This window comes from Nelumbo nucifera, chromosome 8, assembly GCF_055504915.1.
Source record: "Nelumbo nucifera cultivar China Antique chromosome 8, China Antique-T2T, whole genome shotgun sequence".
Taxonomy (NCBI): Eukaryota; Viridiplantae; Streptophyta; class Magnoliopsida; order Proteales; family Nelumbonaceae; genus Nelumbo; species Nelumbo nucifera.
The window spans coordinates 52,395,025-52,417,382 of record NC_142656.1 but is presented as its reverse complement, the minus strand read 5'-3'; the positions used below and the strand labels follow the sequence as shown (position 1 = coordinate 52,417,382).

The window sequence follows — 22,358 nt, the reverse complement described above, 5'->3', positions numbered from 1 at the left end:
AAGGGTCTAGATCCTGAGACGGCAGACCTGGCGGAGGAGGAGGAGCCTAACTCTCTGGAGGATGATGATGATGTGGAGGCGGTGGATCCCTAAGGCTGGTGGTTGCTCTTCAGTTTTTTGTTACCATGTATGCCCGCACTGTATGTTCACAGGTCGTTCTTTGTTGGGTTCAACCAGTATACCGAGACGAGTTACGCTTCATAGGGTTCAGACCCGAGCTGCCTACGCCTCTGGTACTTAATTGTTTCATTGGCATATTAAGTCTTCCACAGTGCCGAGGTCTTAGTTAGCTCGGCATTAGCCCTTAGGATAATGGAGTGACTTATAGTCCACTCTTTGAGTTCGCTAATGCCATGGAGGCGACTAGGTCTTATTGTGCCGAGGTCTGTGTTAGCTCGGCATTTTGGCCCTTAGGCTCTGAGAGTGACTCGTGGTCTACTAAATAGTTCGCCCATGCCATAGAGGCGACTGGGTCTTATTGCGCCGAAATCTGCGTTAGCTCAGCATTTTGGCCCTTAGGCTCTGAAAGTGACTCGTGGTCTACTCAGTAGTTACAGGTAATACTGCCTTAAGTTGACCCAAGCTTGCCAGCATTTTGGCCCGAGGTACTTGTTTCCCTTTCAGGGTTTCGAGCTCGTTTGTTCATTCCCCGAGCACTCGTTTTACTCGGTAGGGTCCTTCCCAATTTGGCCCAAGATTGCCAACACCGGGCTCAGGTACTATAACTTTACGAAGGACCAGGTCGCCGACGCGGAGGTTCCGCTTCTTGACCCTGGCGTTATAGTACTGAGATACTCTTTGCTGGTAGGCTACGGTCCTGATATATGCGAGGTCCCTTACTTTGTCAAGCAGGTCGAGGTTGGTACGTAGCTCGTCTTCATTTTCGTTGTCGTCATACGCTTCTAGTCGTAGCGAGGGAACCTCGATCTCGGTTGGCATGATAGCTTCAGTGCCGTAGGTGAGGTTGAAGGGGGTCTCTCCTGTGGCGGTCTTCACTGTGGTTCGGTAAGCCCATAGAACACTGGGTAGCTTGTCTGCCCATAGTCCTTTAGCTCGGTCTATCCGTGCCTTTAGTCCACGGAGGATATCTCTGTTTGTGACTTCTGCTTAACCGTTTGCTTGAGGGTGTGTGACTGAAGTGAAGTTTTGTCAGATTCCCATATCTTGGCACCAGTTCTGGAATTTAATGTCTTCGAACTGCTTTCCATTATCAGAAATCAGGACCCGAGGTAACCCGAAGTGGCACATTATATTTTTCCAAAAGAAGTTTTGTACGTTTCGAGCTGTGATTGTCACAAGAGGTTCAGCTTCTACTGACTTGGTGAAATAATCCACTGCTACTACTAAGAATTTCCTCTGGCCTATCGCTAGTAGAAACGGTCCGAGTACATTGATGCCCCACTGTGCGAAAGACCACGGGCTGGTGAGATACTTGAGGTCGGCAGCAGGCTGATGGTGGATGTTGGCATGCTTTTGGCACTTGTCACACTTTCTAACGAACTCAATAGCATCTACTTTCATTGTTGGCCAGTAGTACCCCTTTCGTAGCGCCTTTTGGGCGAGAGCTCTGCCCCCCAAGTGTCCGCCGCACAGGCCCTCATGAGTGTCGCGGAGCACGAGCTCGGCTTTGGAAGGTCGCAAGCAGTGCAGGTAGGGGAGTGTGTAGGATTTTCGGTACAGTCGTTCGTCTATCATGATGTATTTGGCCGCCTGACGCTCTACCCTTCTAGCAGCATTGCGGTCTACAAGGAGGGTCCCGTGTAGCCAGAAGCTTGTAAGCGGGTCAATCCAGCTCGACTCTGCTTGAACGACAGGAGCAACCTCCTCTGCCCCCCCGAGAATGCTAGGTTGAGGTAGGTTCTCTATGTACACGGTTCTCATGGTATTATCACTGCTGCTGGCTAACCGGGACAGGGCGTCGACCTTAGTGTTCTTCGACCTCGGGATTTGCTTGATGAAGTGTGACTGGAAGTTGAGAAGAGTCTCTCTTACTTTGGCTAAGTAGGCAATCATAGTTGGTTCGCGAGCTTCGTATTCACCTGTGACTTGATTGACCATGAGCTGGAAATCGCTACAGATGACGATATGCTTGGCTTTTACTTCTTTGGCTAGAGCTAGCCCGGCTATCAATGCCTCGTACTCCGCTTCATTGTTGGATGCCGCGAACTCGAAGCGTAGTGTGTACTCTAGTTTTGTGCCGCTTGGGCTGTACAGAGCGATTCTGACTCCGCTGCCCTACTGGTTTGAGGAGCCATCTACGTGAAGGATCTAGGGTTCTTCATCCCAGTTTGCGCTTGGCCTAAATAGATGAGATGCCGCACTGGTTGCTACCTCACGGTGCTCAGACTCAACCGGCCTGGGGACTTCAGAGCTGAAAGTGCATTCCACGACGAAGTCTTCTAAGGCCTGGGCCTTGATAACAGTTCACAGATTGTATTGGAGGTCGTATTTGCTGAGCTCAACGACCCACTTCGTTAGTCGACCAGAGACCTCAGGCTTGAGCAAAAATTGCCTTAGAGGTTTGTTGGTGAGGACGACAACAGTATGAGCTCGGAAGTACAGATGGAGCTTTCGGGCTACAATAACCAGTGCGTAGGCTAACTTTTCTATCTCCGGGCATCTCGTCTCTGCTCCCTGCAACACCTTACTAACATAGTAAATAGGTCGTTGGACCCAATCTACCTCTTTTATTAGTACCGAGTTGACCACTTCGTCACTTGCTGAGAGGTACAACTCTAAAACATCGCCCTCCTCGGGCTGGGTTAAGACCGGTATGCTAGCGAGGTACTTTTTGAGCTCGTCGAACGTGAGCTGGCAATCTTTGGTCCATTCAAACCCTTTGCTTTTAATTGCTTTAAAGAAAGGTAGGCAGCTGTCTGCCGACTTGGACATGAAGCAGCTCAGAGCAGCTATCCGGCCATTCAGCCTCTGAACCTCCTTCATTTTTCGGGGTGGTCTCATGTCTAGGATGGCCTTTACTTTGTCCGGGTTAGCCTCAATGCCGCGCCGGTTAACGATGTACCTCAAGAACTTACCCGAGGTGACGTCAAAGGCACACTTATATTAAATCAAATGAAAAATGGGTTTTGATGACCATGTCATCTACATAACACTTTATTTTTCGGCCAATCAATGGTTCAAGTAACTTATTTATAAGTCTTTCGAAGGTTGCCTTGGCATTTTTTAGCCCAAAGGGCATGACCTTGTAGCAGTACAGGCCAAACTCGGTTATAAAGGTAGTCTTTTCCTCATCAGCCGGGTCCATCCTGATCTAGTTGTAGCCCGAGTAGGCGTCTAGGAAACTTAGCAACTCGTGCCCCGAGGTCGCGTCCACTAGACAGTCGATCCTGGAGAGTGGGAAGCAGTCCTTTGGGCAAGCTCGATTCAGGTTGGTGTAGTCGACGCACATGCGCCATTTACTGTTAGCCTTTTTTACCAGAATGGGGTTGGCCACCCAGCTCGGGTAATGGACCTCCCTGATAAAATCAGCTGCAAGGAGCTTCCTGATCTCCTCGTCGACTGCCCTCCATTGCTCTGGGGCTAGGTTGCGTTTCTTCTGTCTAACAGGCCTAACTACAGGATCAGTACTAAGCTTATAAGTTATAATGCTGGGGTCTATGTCGGGCATTTCTGCCACAGACCATGCAAAAGAATCTAAACTTTCAAGTAGGAAGCGTACCAGTTTAGATCGCAGAGGCTCCTCAATGGAAGCGCCGATCTGAAGTGTCCGGGTTGGGTCCTCTATCGATGTCGGGATTGAGACGGTCTCTTCTGTGGGCAGAGCTCGCTCCTCGCTCTGCTCCGTAGGTCGCTCCAGCTTGTGGTCGTTGGCCACCTTGGCTTTCCCTTTGAGGGCGGCGACGTAGCATTTGTGAGACTCAAGCTGGTCACCTCGCGCTATCCCAATTCCGAAGTCCGTGGGGAACTTCATGGCCAAGTAGTAAGTGGAGACCACAGCTCGTAAGGCATGGGTGATCGGCCGACCTATTATGGCATTATACGGGGAGGGGGTTGCGACCACTAAGAAATTGTGGTTGAGCCTCAGTGTGCTAGGCCATGTGCCGACTTCCACAGGTACTGTAATGCTTCCCAGGGGCCTGAATTCCTCTCCGCTGAAGCCTACCAGGGGAGTGTTCACGGGCTTCAGGTCGCTCTCTTGGAGCTGAAGTTGGTAGAAGGTTGCTTTGAAGATGATGTCTGCTGAGCTGCCTGAATCGACGAGGACGCGCCTAACTTCAAAGTCGTTGATCTTCACCTTTATGACGAGCGTGTCATCATGGGGGTAGTGGATTCTGCGTGCATCATCTTCTGTGAAGAAGATTGGGTCTTCCATGCTTGGCCGCTTCGAGGGGTTCTATTCCTCCTTGGCAGTCTCGCGAGCTGATGCCCGAGCTGCAGCTGAGGTGCAACCTGCCACAACCGAACCTCCAACAATCACGTGGATGTTTCCCCGAACTGGTCTCTCTTCGGGGGTCTGCTTTTGTGGTTGTTCTGCTTGCCTGCTAGACTCGGGAGCATCTCTCATCTACTCCCCCTGCCGACCTGCTTTATTACTATTATTACTTTGTACAAAATTTCTTAGATATTCGTGACGGATGAGTTCTTCTATCTCGTCGCGAGGGTTTTTACAATTCTCGGTGCTGTGATCGTGGTCTTTATGAAAACTACAATACAAACTTTTATTCCTTACATTAGGGTTGGCCTTCATCTGAGGTGGCCACTTCACATATGGGGCGTCCTCGATCGCCATGAGGATCTTGGCCTGCTTCGCGTTGAGGAGCGTGTAGTCCCTTTCTGCTGGTGGAGCTCGGAAAGGCTGATTTGGCTTTGCCCCCCGAGTTTGGTCCTTCTTCTTGCTGTCGCCCTGAGTTGGGGGCTTTGGTTCCCTTTTTCTTTTCTCAAGGGCTTGCTCGCCCTTTTGGTTGATATCTTCCTCCATCCCTATAAACTGATCCATGAGGTTGAGGAACTCGGTCACGGTCTTAGGCTGATTGACAACCACGTGCCACTTGAATTCTTTATGGGTAACACCTCGCTTAGTTGCGGTGAGATGAACTGCGGGGTCCAGATCGGGTATTTGTAAACAAGCGCCATTGAACCGCTTGATGTAACTCCGAATGGACTCCCCTTCTTATTGAACTATGCCGAGGAGGCTTTCTTGAGTTCTTGGGCACCTCTTGCTAGTGACAAAGTGGGAGGTGAAGACTTGCACGAACTGCGCCCAGCTTCTTATCGATCCGGGCACGTGGTTTCGGTACCAAGTGCGGGCTACCCCTTTGAAGGTGGCGGAGAAAGCCACACACATATAGGATTCACTAGCTCTTGCTAGGTGCATCTGGGACTGAAAAGCGTCCACATGATCATTCGGATCAAAGGACCCATCATTCTTATCCATGGGAGGGAGCTTGATGTCCTTTGGCATGGGGACAACGAGAAGTTCTGGTGACAGCGGGGAAGGAACTGAAAGGAGAGGAGTAGCTTTTACTCCATATGAGCTTATCTCCTCCTTACCTCGGAGCTCAGGTAAGACACGAGTAGTAGTTCGGCGGGCTTGTTGGCGTCTCCACTGCTGCTTCGTCAACTCGGCGTTGGTGCTGCTTGCTTCATTGTTACTGAGCTCGATGGGCTTGTACTGCTGATGATAGCTTTGAACCGAAGGGCCCTGCTTGTAGTCTACGGCTAGGAGCTCAAACGGATTTTTTGCGAGCGAAAGCTCGAATTGAGAGTGCCGGGGCGATGTGGGCTTGACCGGCTGGGAGGCCCCCGACCTGCCCACAGGCTGCGAGGCGGGGGTGGCTGGCCTCTCCTTTCTGCCATGGGAAGTGGCTTGGCTCTTGGAAGGATCCTGGGCCTGAGAGGCTTCTCCCCGGCGAGGTCGTTCTCTCCGGCGGGAGGGCTTGGTTTGCTTCGTGGCCGGGTGCTGAGGGGGAAGCGGATGCTGGGCCTGAGGCAAGGAAGGGAACTGCTGCTGGTACTGGTACTAAGGGACCTGATGCAACACTTGTTGCTGGTAGAGTTGGAACTGTTGGAACTGCTGCATTTGAGCTTGCATGGCTCGCATGCACTGCACTAGGTCTTCCAAATGGTTTTGGTTGGTCACTGGGGGCACAACTGAAGGTTCAACAAAGGTTGCTCCAATCGTGGAAGGGAGTGGAGCGTTCACGGGTGCCACTATGAGAGGCACGTTCAAGCTAGGGATTCCGTCCACAGAGAGGGGGACAGTGAACTGTTCGATACAGACAGTGGGGAGTTGGGGTTGCTCCCTAGAAGCGTTTTGGCTGGCACCACGTCCGGCGTTGTTGGAGGAGGCCATGAATGCTAAGTTCTCAAAAGGAAATTTGTAGAAAACTAGAGGAAGGCTTTTTGAAGCGGTTCCCACAGATTTAGAGTAAATTGTAGAATAAAATGTACAAAATAGTTTTTTGAATAAGAATAAATAATTATTTAAAAATTATATAAAAATGTTTGATTAAATAATTGTTACATGACTATATTAAAAATGATACATAATTATTTGAATAATTATTAAGTGCTTACTTAGATTAAATAACACTTGACAAAATGTTTAAATTTAACACAATTAAAAAGAATTTTTAGTAATACTTAAAAATGTTTAAGAAAATTATAGAATGAAAGACATTGATATATTTCACATGATAATCTATAATTTGAATACGAACATAATTGTAGCATCAAAATACATTAAAATAATTTTTATTTGTTTAATTTGATATTTGGAATAGATAATAATTCAAAAAATATTTAAAAATTACAAAAAATGGATTTCCTAATAACACTTGAAAATTTGCTTAGTAAAACATTACCACTTGAAATTAGCTAATTAATTTAATAATTGAATTTTGATTTCATTAATGTAAAGTTATAGACATGATGGATATTTGTAAATTTATTTGTTAAAATTAGATGATTTTAAATTTCTAATTAAATGTATAAACATGATGGATAATTGGATAGTTGATAATTGTTATTTGTTAACTTAAATAATTTATTTAATTATGTTTCAGATTTAAAATTTATTAAATATGAATCTTTTATAAGATATTATTTTACAACTTTAAATTTCTAATTGATTTTTATACATATGAATTTTGATTGTGTGATGATATGATACTTAGAATCTAAAATTTGATTATTTAAGTCTAACATGGAACCTAAAAAGATAAGAAGAACAAGATATCAATTGGAAATATGGTACGAGAGTTAATGGCAATCGACTCTATACAAAATGTAATTTTTGTGGGAAAATTATGAAAGGTGGTGGTGTGACCTTTTTGAAACATCATTTAACAAAAGGAAATTCAAATTTTGTTGATTGTCCCAAGTGCCTATTGGAAATTTCTAAGGCGATGTAAAAACATATCAAAGAACAAAAAATGATGAGGAAACAACAAGAAAAAGACAAAAAAATATCAATAAAACATTGGGGCCTAGGGATGATGATGAGAAAGAGAAGATGGACATAGAAGTAATGCCTTGACATTTTAACATAGATGATGATGATAGCGATGATGCAAAACAAAGATCATATAATATGAGAAGACATGCTTTATGAGCCACACAATGGGAATGTAAGAAAATATAGTGATTTCAAAGCAAATTTAAAGTATTATGGGGTAGTGGCTTGTCACAAGTATCCATGTTAATGGGTAAAAACAATTTATTTAGTACACCAAACATTAAAGGAGTATTTGCAAAACTAAATCTGCAAAAAAAACTTTCAAGTAGTGATACTCCTAACATTGGAGAGATGCATGGATATTTGTATAAAGAAAAGGATGATTTACAAAAAAAGAACAAAAAACTTAAAGAGTGTTATGATAAAAGGTTTGAACATAATATCAAAGGAATAATTGTAAAGTTTTTATTATACAATCATATTCCTGCAAATGTAACAATCTCTCCATATTATGAACTTATGATAAATGAAATATACAATGCAAAAAAGAGGTTTGAAGGGGCTTATAACTTATGAGGTAATGGAAAAGTTTTTAGATGAAGAAGTGGCTGAATTGAAATTAAGGTCATTTCAAAATATTTTTAGAATGATGGACAAACGGTATCCCACAAATCTATTGATGCATACATGAGCTGCATGATGTACAATATGTTTATAAATTGATGAATACAATGGCTGAAGAAATTGATCCTAAAAATATTGTCCAAATTATAACTAATAATGGAAGTAAAAAAAAAAAGTATTTTAGAAAAAAATTCAGTAGATCTATGGATATGGTAGATCATCCATAGATCTACAACATAATCATTAGTTACAAATAGATCACAACAAAAACACAATTTTTTTTTAATTTTGGTTTTTTGTATTTTTCTTCATAAATTCATAAAGATCTACTTCTAGTAGCAAAAGAGGTTGGATTTTTAACACAAATGAAGTAGATTAACATACATAGAAATGTTTCTAAATATTCAAAGAAAAAAACCATAATATTGCATTATATTGACAAAGAAATTGACAAAATATACCAATTTTTCACTCATTGTAAAAAAAAAACTTGTTAGATCTCACAAATTTGTGGTGTTTTTTGGCATATTTTTAGTAGATATTAGTCTCTAGGAATGAAAAAAAACATTTTTGGTGAGTTTGGAGAAGAAAGAAGGCTTTTAAAGTGGGTTTAGAAGCCTTCTTTTGAATGAGGTTTAAATTCGTTTTCGCAACATAGTAATTCGTCATGTATCGACTGCTACACACACACAAAATAGGCTGAAGCTACCCAATACCAATACGATACATCCCTAATACGGGCTTGAAACAATGAAAAGGAACGTCACATATCAATTAGTATCGTTCCCCATGCCAGATATTAAAAGATACGATACATATCGGCCAGTACGAGCCGATACATTGCAAAATTTTAAACCTTGAACTCAACCTCTCGAAACCCCTACAACCATGGGACATGGACACCAACAAGAAGAGGAGAAATAGGCAAAAAGGAGAGAAAGATATGATGATTCCTTATGTCTCTCTATTGCTTCTATATGCTCTTTTCAGTTGTGTACTCTCTACAAGCATCTCTCTTAGCTGGACACTTCGAGTAAAGGGACTTAACATAAACTTGAGATCTGTAGACAAAACCTTATCTCATTAGCGGTCAATTCAAATATCTTCACTTAGGCCATGTTTGGTTCATTTCTCTAAGCATCATTCTTTTAATTTTTGCTCATTCAAGGCAAAAACAAATAACATTGGAGTGTTTGGTTACAAAATTCTTGCCATGGGCCACATTATTTTTAGAATGAAAATCAACCCATAACACAAAAATTGAGGTACCCCATCTTGCTCATTTTTATTCTTTGAGAAAACTCTTTCTACAAAACTGCTGCTACAGACGTTTATTAGCAGACTACTATGGAAGCACTTTTATGAAAGCACTTTTGTCAAAGTATTTTTATGCCTATTTTTACCCATTCTTATCTATTTTAGAATTTCATCTTAGACAATAATGAGAAAGAATGAGAATTGAACCAAATATGGCATAATTGCTGTAATTTTCTGCTCGGAGATCCAGATTAGAAAGGCTGATGTTCCCATAGAACCGTTTTTTTTGTTCATTCTCTTCAAAACGAAATTGGTTGATCTTCACAAGACCGTATTTACACCGTTCGCACAGTATCTTTCAACCTTGTATTGGGATGAGATATTTCTGATGCATGACTGTAAAAGGTTGTGCAAATGGTGTGAGTACTAAAATGGATCTCCTTTTTTCTCTTAGTAAAAAACGGGTCCATTAAAAATATCACGGGAACATTTGGGTCCCCTTTCTACAATTTTCCAAAAAACTTTGAGCTAAGTTCACAGGGATGTGAGTGTTATTCACAAAAGAGTTTGGGAGTCTATCTCGCTTTGCCAGATCATGAGCTGGTTTTACTATCTCTCCGTTTACATACGAAATTTTGACATTATAAAAAAATAAGAGTAATTCATATATATGTTCATATAGGGCCTGCAGATCCCACATGATGTTTTTCCTATTTCCTTTTAGCTTCACAAGAACCTCCTTAGCAATCAATAGCAAAAAACTTTCTTTAACACTCATACAAAAAAAACTTGCGTAAGCCTCTAATTATTGCTAGAGCTCAGCTGCTACTAGTGATCTTGCCATGCATGGTTGTTCTTCTACAATGAGAAGAGGAGACTTGTGAGAGAACATAAATTTTCTAGTGGATGCAGTTTGCGTGGAGGTGCTCCATGAACCATCCACTAAGATGATCGGGAGGTTTGTGAGAAGAGCCTGATGCAAGTCCCAAATTGTTTGTTGTTATAAAGAGTTTGAAATTTGAAGCTCAATTTCTTTAAAAGTGCAATAACTATCAACCTTTCGCAGAACTTGAAGTGGGTCTAGTTTCACTTTATTAAAATTTTGGTCATTTCTTGCATCCCATAAACTTCTGAAGATAGCACAGATCTTTGCAATATAATTGTACTTTAAGTCTTTGTTATGCAAGTGAGTAATATGTTGCCACCACCATTGGATCAGATCTTCTTGTCCAAAGCTTAGAAAAGCCTCTGGCACAAGTCTAACTTGGGATTGCATCCAAACAGCCCTTAAGAGAGGGCATTCCAAGAAGAGGTGCTCTTGGGTTTCTAGAGATTCCTTACAGAAGGTACACTAAGTGTCTTCTCTTCTTCTACAGATCCATATTTCTATTTTTGTTCGAACAACTTTATGGATGAACTTCCACCTGAAGATCTGACATCTATGGGAGCATGGATTCTTCCAGATTCTGGACCAACTCACTATACTTGACTGAGTTTGTAGTGTGGTTACTAGAAGTGAGTGATAGGCTGAATTCACAGTGAATTCCCCATTCTTTGAATCTTTCTATACAGGTTGCTGCGAAGTCCTTAAGGGAATGCTTAGAATTGCTTCCACACTTCTATCTTCAAAATAGTTGTTGAAGATGTCAACATTCCAGGTTTGATGATCTATGATTAACTCACACACTTTTTAAGTGTGGAGGTTCTAGGCTCTCAGTTCTTTTGGCTGGGACAATGCTCTCTAGTTGGGGCACGCAGGGGTCCAAGAATGCTGAGATAGTTCTTCCATCTCCAAGCTTCTAGAAAAAATGAGCTTTTTGTTCATTTTTTAATTTGATGATACATTTCCACTAATCCGAGTCTGTGGCTTTTGCTTTCAAGTCAAGGAAATAGTTTCCTTTAATGTATTTTGCTTCTAGTTGCTGGGCCCAAAGGCAGTCTCTGAAATTTAAGAGCCTCCAGATTGATTTCAACATTAGATCTTTATTCATTGGAGAGAATCTCCTTATCCCCAACCCTCCCAGGGTTTTGGGAGAGTAGATTGTAGACCATTTCATGTTACAATTTATAGCTATGTCAGATCTTCCTGCCCACCAAATATTTTTTTGTAGTCTATCCAGTTTTCTACAAAAACCTATGAAAAGGAGGTTTGTTTGCATGATGTACACAGGGATGCTTTTGGGCGACTGCTTTGATGAGAGTAGTACGGCTAGCTTGGGAGAGGGTTTTTGCTTGCTAGTGTTCTATCTTCTGAGAGGTGCAATCGGCTAGATGTTTGTTGGTGTTACTGAGTCCATTTTCTCCTTCTGCTAGCCAGGTTCCAAGATATTTGGTGTTGTAATTTATTATTCTGCTCAACAGCTTTTGGTGGGTTCTATGCATATTTCTACTGAACATGACTCCAAATTTTGCAAAGTTTATGTGCTGCCCCGAGATTTGCTCAAATAGCCTGAGAGTGGTTTTGATCTAGTGGAAGGACTCATGGTCAGTTTTGCAGAACAAAAAACAATCATCTACAAACAAGAGGTGGGCGATGGGCTCTAAGTTTCTTGCAAGTTTTATTCCCTAGAGTTTTGAGAGACTCTCTTCTCTATACAGGAGGGCTGAGAGGGTTTGCATTCCAATAATGAAAAGGCATGGAGAGAGGGGGTCTCCTTGCCTTAAGCCTCTTTTAGTGGTGAACAAGTCAAAAGAAGACGCATTTAGCTTGACTGAGAAGGATGGAGTGAAAATACATTGCCAGATTAACTCACACCAAGCTATTGGAAAGCCCATTTTTTTCATAGATTCTATGAGAAATCTAAACCCCATTCTGTCAAAGGCTTTGGCTGTCAATTTTCAAAGCTACCCACTTCCCTTTCCTTTTCTGAGTTTTGAGCTTGTGGATGATCTCTTTTGCTAAGAAGATATTCTCTATAATGCTCATTCCTTTGACAAAGGCTGCCTAATTTTGCTGAACTAGGTCTGGGTGTAAAGGCTTTATTCTATTGGCTAGGATCTTTGCCAGGATTTTGTAAAGCACATTATTCACGCTAATTGGCCTAAAGTGTTCCACTTTCTCTGCACCCCTCTTCTTTGATATGAAAATAAGACTAGTATGATTTAGCTGTTTTAGCAGTTTTTTAGAGTGAAAGAAACTTTGGATCATACTTGTGATTTCATCACCAACCAAATTCCAATAGTACTGGAAGAAGAAAGCTGTATAACCATCCGGACTTGGAGCTTTATGGAGGTTCATTTGGAACAAGGCTAACTTAACTTTTTCTTTCTAGGGAGTGTTTGGAAATACAAAACCTTAAATATACTCAACATAACAGAATAGGAAAACGAGTTCGGATATACTACTCAATGGGTTGATAGTTGATAGTTGATACAATGCAAGCTCAGTTCCCACCGTTGTACATGAAACGGAGCAGAAGCGGAAACGTTTCGAAATGAAGCATCCGAAACGTTTGGAGAAACCCATCCCTGTACCCTATATAAAAAAGATTCTCTTTCCAACAATCTCGTTGGCCAAGATTCTTAGACTGTTCTAGACATTCAGACCCATCTCCATCATCTAGAAATCACCAAGAAATCCCTGCCACCGAAATGGGATTCCGGTGATAACCTTTTTCTTGTAAAATTATTAAAATACCGAAAAAGATCCAAAAATTACCTATTTACACAATCTAAAGATTTTTTCCCCACCGGTTCGTCTCGGTACACCAGTCATCTACTTCACTCTGCAACTGCAAGCCGGCCCTTTCAATTGTCATCAGCTACTGCTTCTCCGTCCATGGTTTGAGCACCGGTTCGAGCACTATTTGCCTACCACCGTACGTGAGGTTCCTTTTGGTATATCCACTAATCAAAACGCCAGCCACCTGCTTGCATCGTTAGCTGATTCGGCTCCATCCTCAGCGGCAGAAAAGTGGCTCTATCCAGCCCCAACCTGTTGAAGAACCTCCATCCTCCGCGGACAGTCAACCGCCGGCACCTCCATTACAGTCTCCTGCCAACAGTCAACTCCCGGTACCTGTAGAAGCTCCATCAGACACGTTCATTTCTCAGACGAAAATCCGATCTATCGCAATCCCATATCATATTCTAGCTCACTGTTGAATGAAGGCAACATACGGGTTGAACGTACCCCACCCATTTAATCCCGGTAATGACCTATACTAACTCTCCACAGTTGATTGGTCTTTGTCTGAGTACATTTCTGGATTTCCATTTCGTTTCTGCTTTACGTTTCGGGTAGCTTTCCAGGTATCATTCTTTACCTTTTTTTTTTTTTCAATTTAGCTTTCCCCTATTTATCATTTTAGCTCTATCGCATGAAACATTAGTCACTGCAGGGTAGTGTGCGGTTTACTTCTGATATTTACTCTCATTTTCATTAGAATAGATAGAATTATTCATCCATTTGCTTTTGATTCTTCTTTGGCATCAATCAAACTGATTAGGTTCGGTTCTTGTGACTAGTTTAGCTTATGTAGTTTTTGGCTTCCTTAGTTAACTCGAGTAAGCCTTTTAGGTTACAGAATAATTCTCCTTTTTTTAGGTTGTAAATAATTTTGATCTCGTTGAAAAATCTTCATCTTACGAGATTGACAATTTTCATTTTATTAATTAGTTCTTGTTTCAGATAATTGAATGGCTCCCCTTTTTTGTTAATGCCTAGAAATTTAATAGGAAGTAGTTAATACTAGCATTTTCGGTTTTCATTTTCTTCCTTATTAAATATTGCTATCTCTGGATTCTCTTTTATGGTATTGAGTAATTCCCATAATTTCAGTTAATCCCCATTTTTAGTTAATTTAGATAATTCCCCTCTTACATTTTTTTTGATAATTTTCACTTTCATGAATTAGCAACTATCATTTAGGTCATTAAGTTTTCCTTCCTTTCATTATTCTCACCAATGCTCATGGGTAGTCTCATTTTAGAATTAGAAGTTAATTCATACATTATTGAATAACTTTTCATCTTAGGGTTAATGATTGGTTCCTCTTTTCCAAGCTATTAAATAATTTTCCTTTTTTTTTTTATTTTAGTGGTTATCTTCACATATCATTGATTAGTTCTTATTCAGGTTGTGTTAGGTACAATTACTTTTTATACCTGAAACTTTGGGTTAATCAATATAAATTTGCCTACAAATGTTATTTTTAGGCTACTTATGGTTGAAATATGCATACCTTAAAAATTCATGTGTGAGGCTGTTTCTCAAAACATGAAATTGGTGTTTCTTGCTCCAGGAGGTGAAGTCTAACCATTTTATCTTAAGTAATTCTCAAATATAATGTGATAACACATATCTCTCACCAATTTGTATTGATCAACCCAAAACATTTCAGGTAGAAACAGCAATGGTACCAAAAACAACCTTAGTGTTGTGAAGTCTCATTTTATAGGAATCTTCATTGCAAATAAATGATTAATTCGACTCACCTCTTATGTTGTTAATTTCTTTGTTGTATGTTATTTGATATACTTGATGCATACATTAGTTAATTCTTATCATCTTGCTCATGCTTGTATTTGCTTTGGGTCCCCCATGTTTTCTTGGTCCCACCTGCTGGAAACGGGAGAGGGGTGCCTAACCCCTTCCCTCTTCCATCCAAGTCTTACATGGACGGGTTAAACCGATTCCCTTGTGTATGGAGTCACTATTGAACCAACTAGATTTCAAATATAATACTTGGAGGGCTCATCACCTCCAGTTCACTTGATGAGAGGCGACTCCATATCAGCTTCCAAGTGAGCTACTTGGCAGTGATTGCAACACTGTCTAGTTTATATCGACCTTTTTGGCCAAATTTGGGAGGCCCATTTGGCAATGACCCTGAGTCGTCGTTTTAGTCAGAAATTGCCCATCAGGATTGAAAATTGAAATACCAATTTTGTGTTTCAGGTGTTTGCTTTGGTTTTGTGGAGCTTAAGAGGCCATGTATAGCTGATTTAAGGTCTAAACGTCTTGTATCGAAGGTTGCTTCCTCTGCCCTGTACTTCTATAACTTTGGTTTTTCTTTTTGTTTTGTGCTATTTTTGCCTTTTTTTTTGGGGGGGGGGGGTGGTAAAGTTTGTTTTTGAAAGTAGACAATGGTTAGCAGTTAGCTCTTGGTTGATAAGCTCTGATCAAACTCATGAGTTAAGTGCTGGTACTAATAGCCATTATTAACTGGACAATGAAGTTTTCCCTTGTCAGTTGTTTCTTTAATAGCTGGAGATATTTGATATATTTGGTTTGGGTATTAGCTATTTGTTTTCAAGACCAGTTGGTATGAAATGACTTGCAATCCATTCAACGAAATTTCTTGTCAAAGTTGCAGCTTATGTCATCCTTGACCTTTTTTTTTTATATAAGTATTGACTTAATTTAAGGATTAGACAAATAAATTAGTTTCTATGATGTTATTACATTGATGTTAGTCAGGGATTCAGTCCTGATATAATTGTGTTTTCATGTAACACTCACTTAAGATGGTTTTTATGGTGAAACAGAAGCTAATAATCTGACATGTTCTTAAGAGCAGAGAAACTCTGTTGTATATAATGCTTTTCATTCCTAAATGTGTTTCCTTTGGAAAACTAACTTGCATAATGTATTGGTTGTAGTTTGATTAACATGATGTTTCTTCATAAGAGTGGTCTTACTCCCAGATTTGCCAACTAGCATTTTTCTGTTACTATCTTACTAACAGTGAATATAATCTTACATGGGCATTTCTTATGGTCTTGTAACTAGTCTAGGGACTAAAACTTTTCTTTCCCCTTCAGTTCAACTAATCAGTTTTGTTTTTTTGTTAATTGTTTTCTGGTCCAATTAACCGAGATTTTACTTTTCACCCATGAAAGGTTTTATTACTAATGATTCATATGTACATCATCTGAAGGAGTTGCAAAACTAGAAAAGTCTGCCAAAATGTAATGGTGTCTAAGGGAAGAATGAGATGTCTTTGTCCTATAGTTGTCAAAGTCAAACTCATAGTTTTAAGTTAACTAGGATTTCCTTTAGTAACTATTACTTCTTAGTTAGTTTTAGAGTAGGAAAACAAAGGAAAGGGGCTGACAGATCCTCCCCTTTCCTTTAAATATATATAAGATTTCTTTTTTGATAGAAAATACACTATTATTTATACCATCTCTGTTAGAGTGACTATCTGGTGCTACCAAAGCATCAACTAGCCATCAACAAGTCAATTGAGGGCCATACTCCTCTGGGTTGTCTCAACTCAGTTTCTTTTCTGTTAGGGAGGGTGACCTTGGGGAGATGGTTTCTTTTTTCCTCTCTCTCTCTCTCCCCTTAACTTTTTGGTTTTTTGTATGGCTTCTTCTGAGCTTATCTATTTGTGTAAACTTATTATTTTCATAGATAACAGTAACATATTTTATTAGTATAAACAGGAGATATTGCAAAGAAATATTAGCCCATGGGGAGATGAGCTTATCTCACCCAGAAAAGAAAGAAATAAAAATAAATGAGCCTAGAAAAGAAAACAGCAACCCACTTTTCTAGGTAAGATAAGCTTACCTCACCCAGAAAAAAGAAAGAGAATAATTACAATTGAGCCCATAACGGCCGCTGCCCCCTGTTTAACCATTGCTTGGCCAAAGTTGTCGGACAAGCCATTTGCCGACCTGGGTACCTACAAATAGCTTATCACAATATTCCTTTGTAACCATTTAATTTGCTTTAATACATCTCTATTATCTCCAAACTGCTATTGTATACTAGCTTTGTTTATCTTGTGGTTTTTTTGATAGATAATGGTTATCTTTACTTGTAGTTATATAAAATAGTTAAAGTATATGCTTTTATTTGGTATGTTCATGTTAGTTTCTTTAAGCAATTCTGATTATACATGATTGGCTGGTAGCCTGGTAGTAAAAAAAGGGCAGCCTAGTGAACAAGGCTCCTGCCAATGCGAGGTCTAGGAATTATTTTAAGTTTCCTTCCATTCAGAGGTAAGCTTGCAGGGACCAAAGCTTTGTGCCAGCTATCTGGGGTCTTGGGAAAGGTTGACTGGTTATGGACCAAAACTTTGTTTTGTTTTGTTTTTTATGTCAAAGTAGTTGCTTCCATGTTCCCATGCTTTTCAGCGTGAGATTTTCTCATTAAATCAAGCAACAGCCCCTAATATGCTCCATGAAACCATGCTCATGTTGTTATATTGTGGGTTTAGTTCCTCAAATACTGGTTGCCAGCGCTGGGAAAGATATTATCTTTCCATCCCAAAATGCAACTGGTAAGATTTGAAATGTTAGATCTGACTGAGGTGGAAGGAGGCAGGGGTTTAAGTGAGGAGGAGAGAAAAAAGAGTGGAGTTAAAAGTAGAGCTAGAGCTAGTGGTTGGAAGAGAGTAAATAAGTTGAAGACAGAAATGAAGATGTCTGTGGCTTAAAGAGGGGGATGGAAGTAGCAATTTCTTTATTCATAAAAAAAATGCAATTTCTTCCATTCAGTAGCAAACGGGAAGAGAAAGAAAAACATGATCGCAAAATTAGTAATAAATGGTGTAGAAACCCAAGATAAGGATGAAATTGAAGGGGCCCTGAATTCTCATTTTAACATATTGTATGAGCAAAGGTATGGCCCTTGGTAAATTCTGGTGGGGATCCAGTGGATAAATTCCTTATCTAATAAATTCTAATAAACCATTTATCAAAAAAAATTCCTTATCTAATAAATTCTTTGATTAAATCAACTTTATCTAACATGCCTATATATTTCTTGTCAGTTTTAAAGTTCCCTGAAAGGAGTGCTGAAAATTGAAAAAATCATTAGGGATTTTCTTTGGGACCTGGGAAGTGAGAGGAGGGACCACCTCTTGATTTGGGAGAAGGTTTGTAGGTTAAAGGAGGAGGGAGGCCTAGGCTTAGGGAGGGTGAAAATAAAAAATTTGGCTCTTCCTGGCAAGTGGTTATGGAGGTTCCCTAATGAACCTAAGGCTTTGTGGCATTTGGTTATTAAAAGCATCCATGGACTTCACTTTAATGGATGGGATATAGGTATTGCATGAAATTTCACCCTAAGAAGTCCTTGGAAAACAATCACGACCTTACTTCTGACCTTCTTGCAACATATGACGTATGGTGCTATCTCTGGCACTAAGGTGAAGTTTTGGGAAGACTTCTGGTGGGGAAACTCAAGCTTTTGTCAAGCCTTTCCAAGAATCTACAACCTTCTTTCAAAAACAAATGCATTGCTGACCTTATGACACATGATGGAGGAGGGTTGGTCTGGGATTTGGATTTGAGAAGAGCTGTGGGAGAGCAAGAAATGGATGAGTTGACTTCTTTGCTTGAAATTCTCCAACAATTAATCCTTAACCCTTTAGGGGTGGATGGGAGAGTGTGGGAACCTAATACTGTTGGGTTGTTCTCTTGTGCCTCTTTCTTTCTAAACTTTGATTCTACCTATAGTTTTGAACCCTTTACCTGTGAAAGAAATGTGGGGCAGCTCTATTCCTCCTAAAGTGAGAGTATTTTGTTGGGAAGCAGCCATTCAAATTATTAACACCTGTGAGAGGCTTCAAAAGAAACGGAAAAATTGGTCTCTCTCCCTCATGTATGTATCCTCTGTATGAGAGAAAGGGAATCCACTAATCATCTTTACTGCATTGTACCTTTGCTTCTGGGTGCCTCCTACAGATATAAGTTATTTAACACAACTTCATTGAGATGTCACACAAAAAGACAAAATTTTTGTGGCAATGTGTTAGGGGGGCTGTGCTTTGGAGTATGTGGAATGAAAGGAACTCCAGAATTAAAGGCAAGAGAGGTGGAGGATTTGATTGAGCTCACAAAGGTCAGAGCTGCCCATTGGGCTTTGGTGACCAAAGAATTTAAAGGTGTTTCCCTAAATGATCTATTAAGGGGCTGGAAAGCTGTAGCTGATTTTCAGGAGAGGGCTTCTAGGAGGGTGGTCAGTTGGTGTACTCCAGAAGTTGAGAAGCTTAAGTTAAATTTTGATGGGTGTTGCCTTGGAAACCCAGGAAGTTCAGGTATTGGAGGTGTCATCAGGGACTGTAATGGAAGCATTCTACTCGGTTTCTCTGGATCAGTGGGCTATGGTAACTCCTTACGGGCTTAGTTGAAAGCTCTATTTCAGGTTTGGAGTTGCTGAAGCTAATAAGACTTGAAAAAATGTGGAGGTGGAAGAAGGTGGCTGTCGGATTATTTTTTGCTGGTTGAAGAAACAGGACTTGATCCTGTGGAAGTTTAGGCCTTTGGTAAGACAGGCAGAACTCTTGGGTTCCATATTGAATATCTCAATCAATTGGGTACCTAGGAGTGCTAATGCTTTGGCCAATTCTCTAGCTAGGGATGGTGTTTAGAAACTTCAATTGGAATGGGGCTGTCCAGGACTAGGTGGTATCTTATAATGTTGTAGTTTTGTTTTTCTTGTATTCTTGCTGTTTGGTTCTGGGTTTGTTTTGTGGAAGCCCTTGTACTATATCCTTGCCTACTATTCTATTAACAGGGTTTCTGTTTTTTAATTTAAGTCATGTTGCTTATCAAAAAAAAAAAAAAAGAAAATATTGTGGGATTAGCACTAAATTTCTAATTGCTATTATGGATTATGGTTCTGATTCCTGTCGATGACACTGTTAAGTATCCTATTGTTTTGCCAAGCATGGTTTCATTAGACAATTTATTTTTCTTTTATTGCAGTTGATGATCTTGTCCTTACTGCTTCTTTATGGTGATTTGAAATCTCACTCATGGGTTTTATTTTAGTTGCAGTTGGGGCATCAACTTCATTCTTATGGACCTACAACATCAGGGAATTTTTTGTGTGTTCATGGTAGGAAGCCCAGACAAGATCAAGCAGTCAAGAAACAACAAATATATCCCCAAAATGTGGACCTCCCACCCATACAACCAAAAAATAAGAAAAAACCCTATCCAATCCCATTCAAAAAGATCCAGCAGGCTGGAAGGGCTGACAAGAAACTTGCTGAAATGGGAATTGAGAAACCCCTTGAGCCTCCAAAGAATGGATTATTGGTACCTGATTTAATTCCTGTTGCTTATGAAGTACTAGATGCTTGGAAAGTTCTAATAAAAGGTCTTGCACAGCTCTTGCATGTTGTTCCTGTCTATGGATGCAGGTACTTCAATATTTCTATTCAATAGAATATTGCAATCTTTTTCACCTTTGAAGTATTTTTTTGGGTAATCTGGGCCTAAATTTTATGTTTATTTTTTTTTTCAGCAACTGCCCAGAAGTTCATGTGGGGCAGGCTGGTCATGAGATCCAGGACTGTCATGGTCCTGACAATGTGCACCGCAGAAGCTTCCACTCGTGGGTCAAGGGCTCCATCAATGATGTACTCATCCCAATCGAATCATACCACCTCTATGATCCCTTTGGTCGTCGCATTAAGCATGAAAATCGGTTTGACTATGACAGGATTCCAGCAGTAGTGGAGCTTTGCATCCAAGCAGGTGTTGATATACCAGAATATCCTTCTCGTAGAAGGACAAAACCCATCCGAATGATTGGGAAGAAAGTAATTGACCGAGGTGGTTTTGTTGAGGAGCCCAAATTGGACCGCTCTGTAGATTCATCTTCCCTACTTATGGAGCTTGATACATATGGAGCTCACATTGGAAAATTCCCACCACCTGCAGCAGCTGATGTGCCTAAGGTTGCACAAGAGACCCTTAAAGCTTATGAGACTGTGAGATGGGGTGTGAGAAAATTGATGCAGAAATACACTGTGAAGGTATGTGGGTATTGCTCAGAGGTTCATGTGGGGCCATGGGGGCATAATGCAAAGCTTTGCGGGGCATTCAAGCACCAGTGGAGGGATGGGAAGCATGGATGGCAGGATGCAACAGTGGACGAAGTGGTCCCACCAAATTATGTATGGCATGTACGAGACCCAGCCGACCCTCCTATGCGAAGTGCACTGAAAAGATTCTATGGTAAGGCACCGGCTGTTGTTGAAATGTGCATACATGCAGGTGCAGAAATACCAGACAAGTACAAGCCCATGATGAGGCTCGACATTGTAATTCCAGACACCGAGGAAGCTCGCTTGGTTGCATAAGGTCATATTTGAGAATGTGTAACATAACATTAACTTACAAATCTTTTAGTATGTTATCTACCAAGCTGATAAAAGGTTTATCTCTGTACAGGATTCAGAAAGACTAATGTGTTCATTAGCTAATTTTTCGAATAAAACTAAAGCAGGCAATTTTGGTGCATTTGGATTGAGAGAAATAGCAGGATCTTCAACCACAAATCTTCTCTTTTTAGCTAGCTGAAATTTTCGAACATCTCCGCTAAAGTCAATTATTGGGTTAACTTTTCTGTATAGGTTTTGTTCTTGCCATACTTTTGATGCTCTGTGCATGCCTGTACCTGTACAGCACCTGACCGAATGGGGGTCTTCCCTATTTTTTGTTTTTGACAAATTAATACAAGTTTAACTTAGAGGGAATTAAATAAGGTGAAAAGTTGTAGTTTAAATTATATTTTCAACCCTCATAATTAAAAATAAATTAACTCCAAAAATGGGTGATCAGTATGGATCAGTTGGATTCAGTTGCAAGGCAAAACCTAGAACCTTCCTTGTAGGGGTTAGTTCTAGGTTTTTGGAACCATCTAGGTTTTTTGGGCAGAACTTACCCTATCAAGATTGGTTTTAAGGTTGGTTCTAGCCTGATAGTACCAGGGTCTACTAACGAAATTTGTTCTTTAAAAACTTGATTTATATAATTCAAAACTTATCATTATAATTTAAATTTTGTAAATATTACCTTTTACATTATTTATTATACACAAATATTAAATTGAAGAAAAATGATCAAATCACAACTATAACCTACTCAGGTAATAGATTAGATAGGACTTGCTTAAGCTCGGTTCCATTCGGTTTCAGGTAGAACTTGCCTATCCTTGCTCAACCCTAGACTAGACTTGTTTATGGGCTGGGCTTGGGTTTGACTTTTGCTAAAATTTAAATGGGCCTGGCCCGAAGCCCGAGCCCAACATAGTTTAAAGTCAGGCCTGAAGCCTGGCCCATGAACAGACCTACCCTAGACGATGCCATGAAGA

The 22,358-nt window shown here is 40.4% G+C and overlaps 1 protein-coding gene across 3 annotated transcripts; it reads left to right on the top strand.

The window, feature by feature from the left end:
* The first annotated feature begins 12,989 nt into the window (after window positions 1-12,989).
* LOC104601577 (APO protein 1, chloroplastic) lies at window positions 12,990-21,505 on the top strand. 3 transcript variants are annotated; one of them, XM_088893897.1, is made up of 5 exons: window positions 12,990-13,448; window positions 15,198-15,271; window positions 20,027-20,400; window positions 20,505-21,346; window positions 21,437-21,505. In XM_088893897.1, the coding sequence occupies exons 1-4, from the start codon at window positions 13,403-13,405 to the stop codon at window positions 21,343-21,345; spliced, it is 1,335 nt and encodes a 444-aa protein (XP_088750023.1). In that variant the 5' UTR covers window positions 12,990-13,402; the 3' UTR covers window position 21,346; window positions 21,437-21,505. The 3 variants fall into 3 exon arrangements, with proteins under 3 accessions (XP_088750023.1, XP_010263261.1, XP_010263260.1); XM_010264959.3 differs by having other exon boundaries at window positions 20,033-20,400; window positions 20,505-21,505; XM_010264958.3 differs by having other exon boundaries at window positions 20,505-21,505.
* The last annotated feature ends 853 nt before the right edge of the window (window positions 21,506-22,358 follow it).

Coding starts and splice junctions, on each gene's coding strand:
- LOC104601577 (XM_088893897.1), top strand. CDS start 13,403: ATGAAGGCAACATACGGGTTGAACGTACCCCACCCATTTAATCCCG. Junction 13,449..15,197: donor ACCCCACCCATTTAATCCCG/GTAATGACCTAT, acceptor TTTGTGTTTCAG/GTGTTTGCTTTGGTTTTGTG. Junction 15,272..20,026: donor CTAAACGTCTTGTATCGAAG/GTTGCTTCCTCT, acceptor GTTTTATTTTAG/TTGCAGTTGGGGCATCAACT.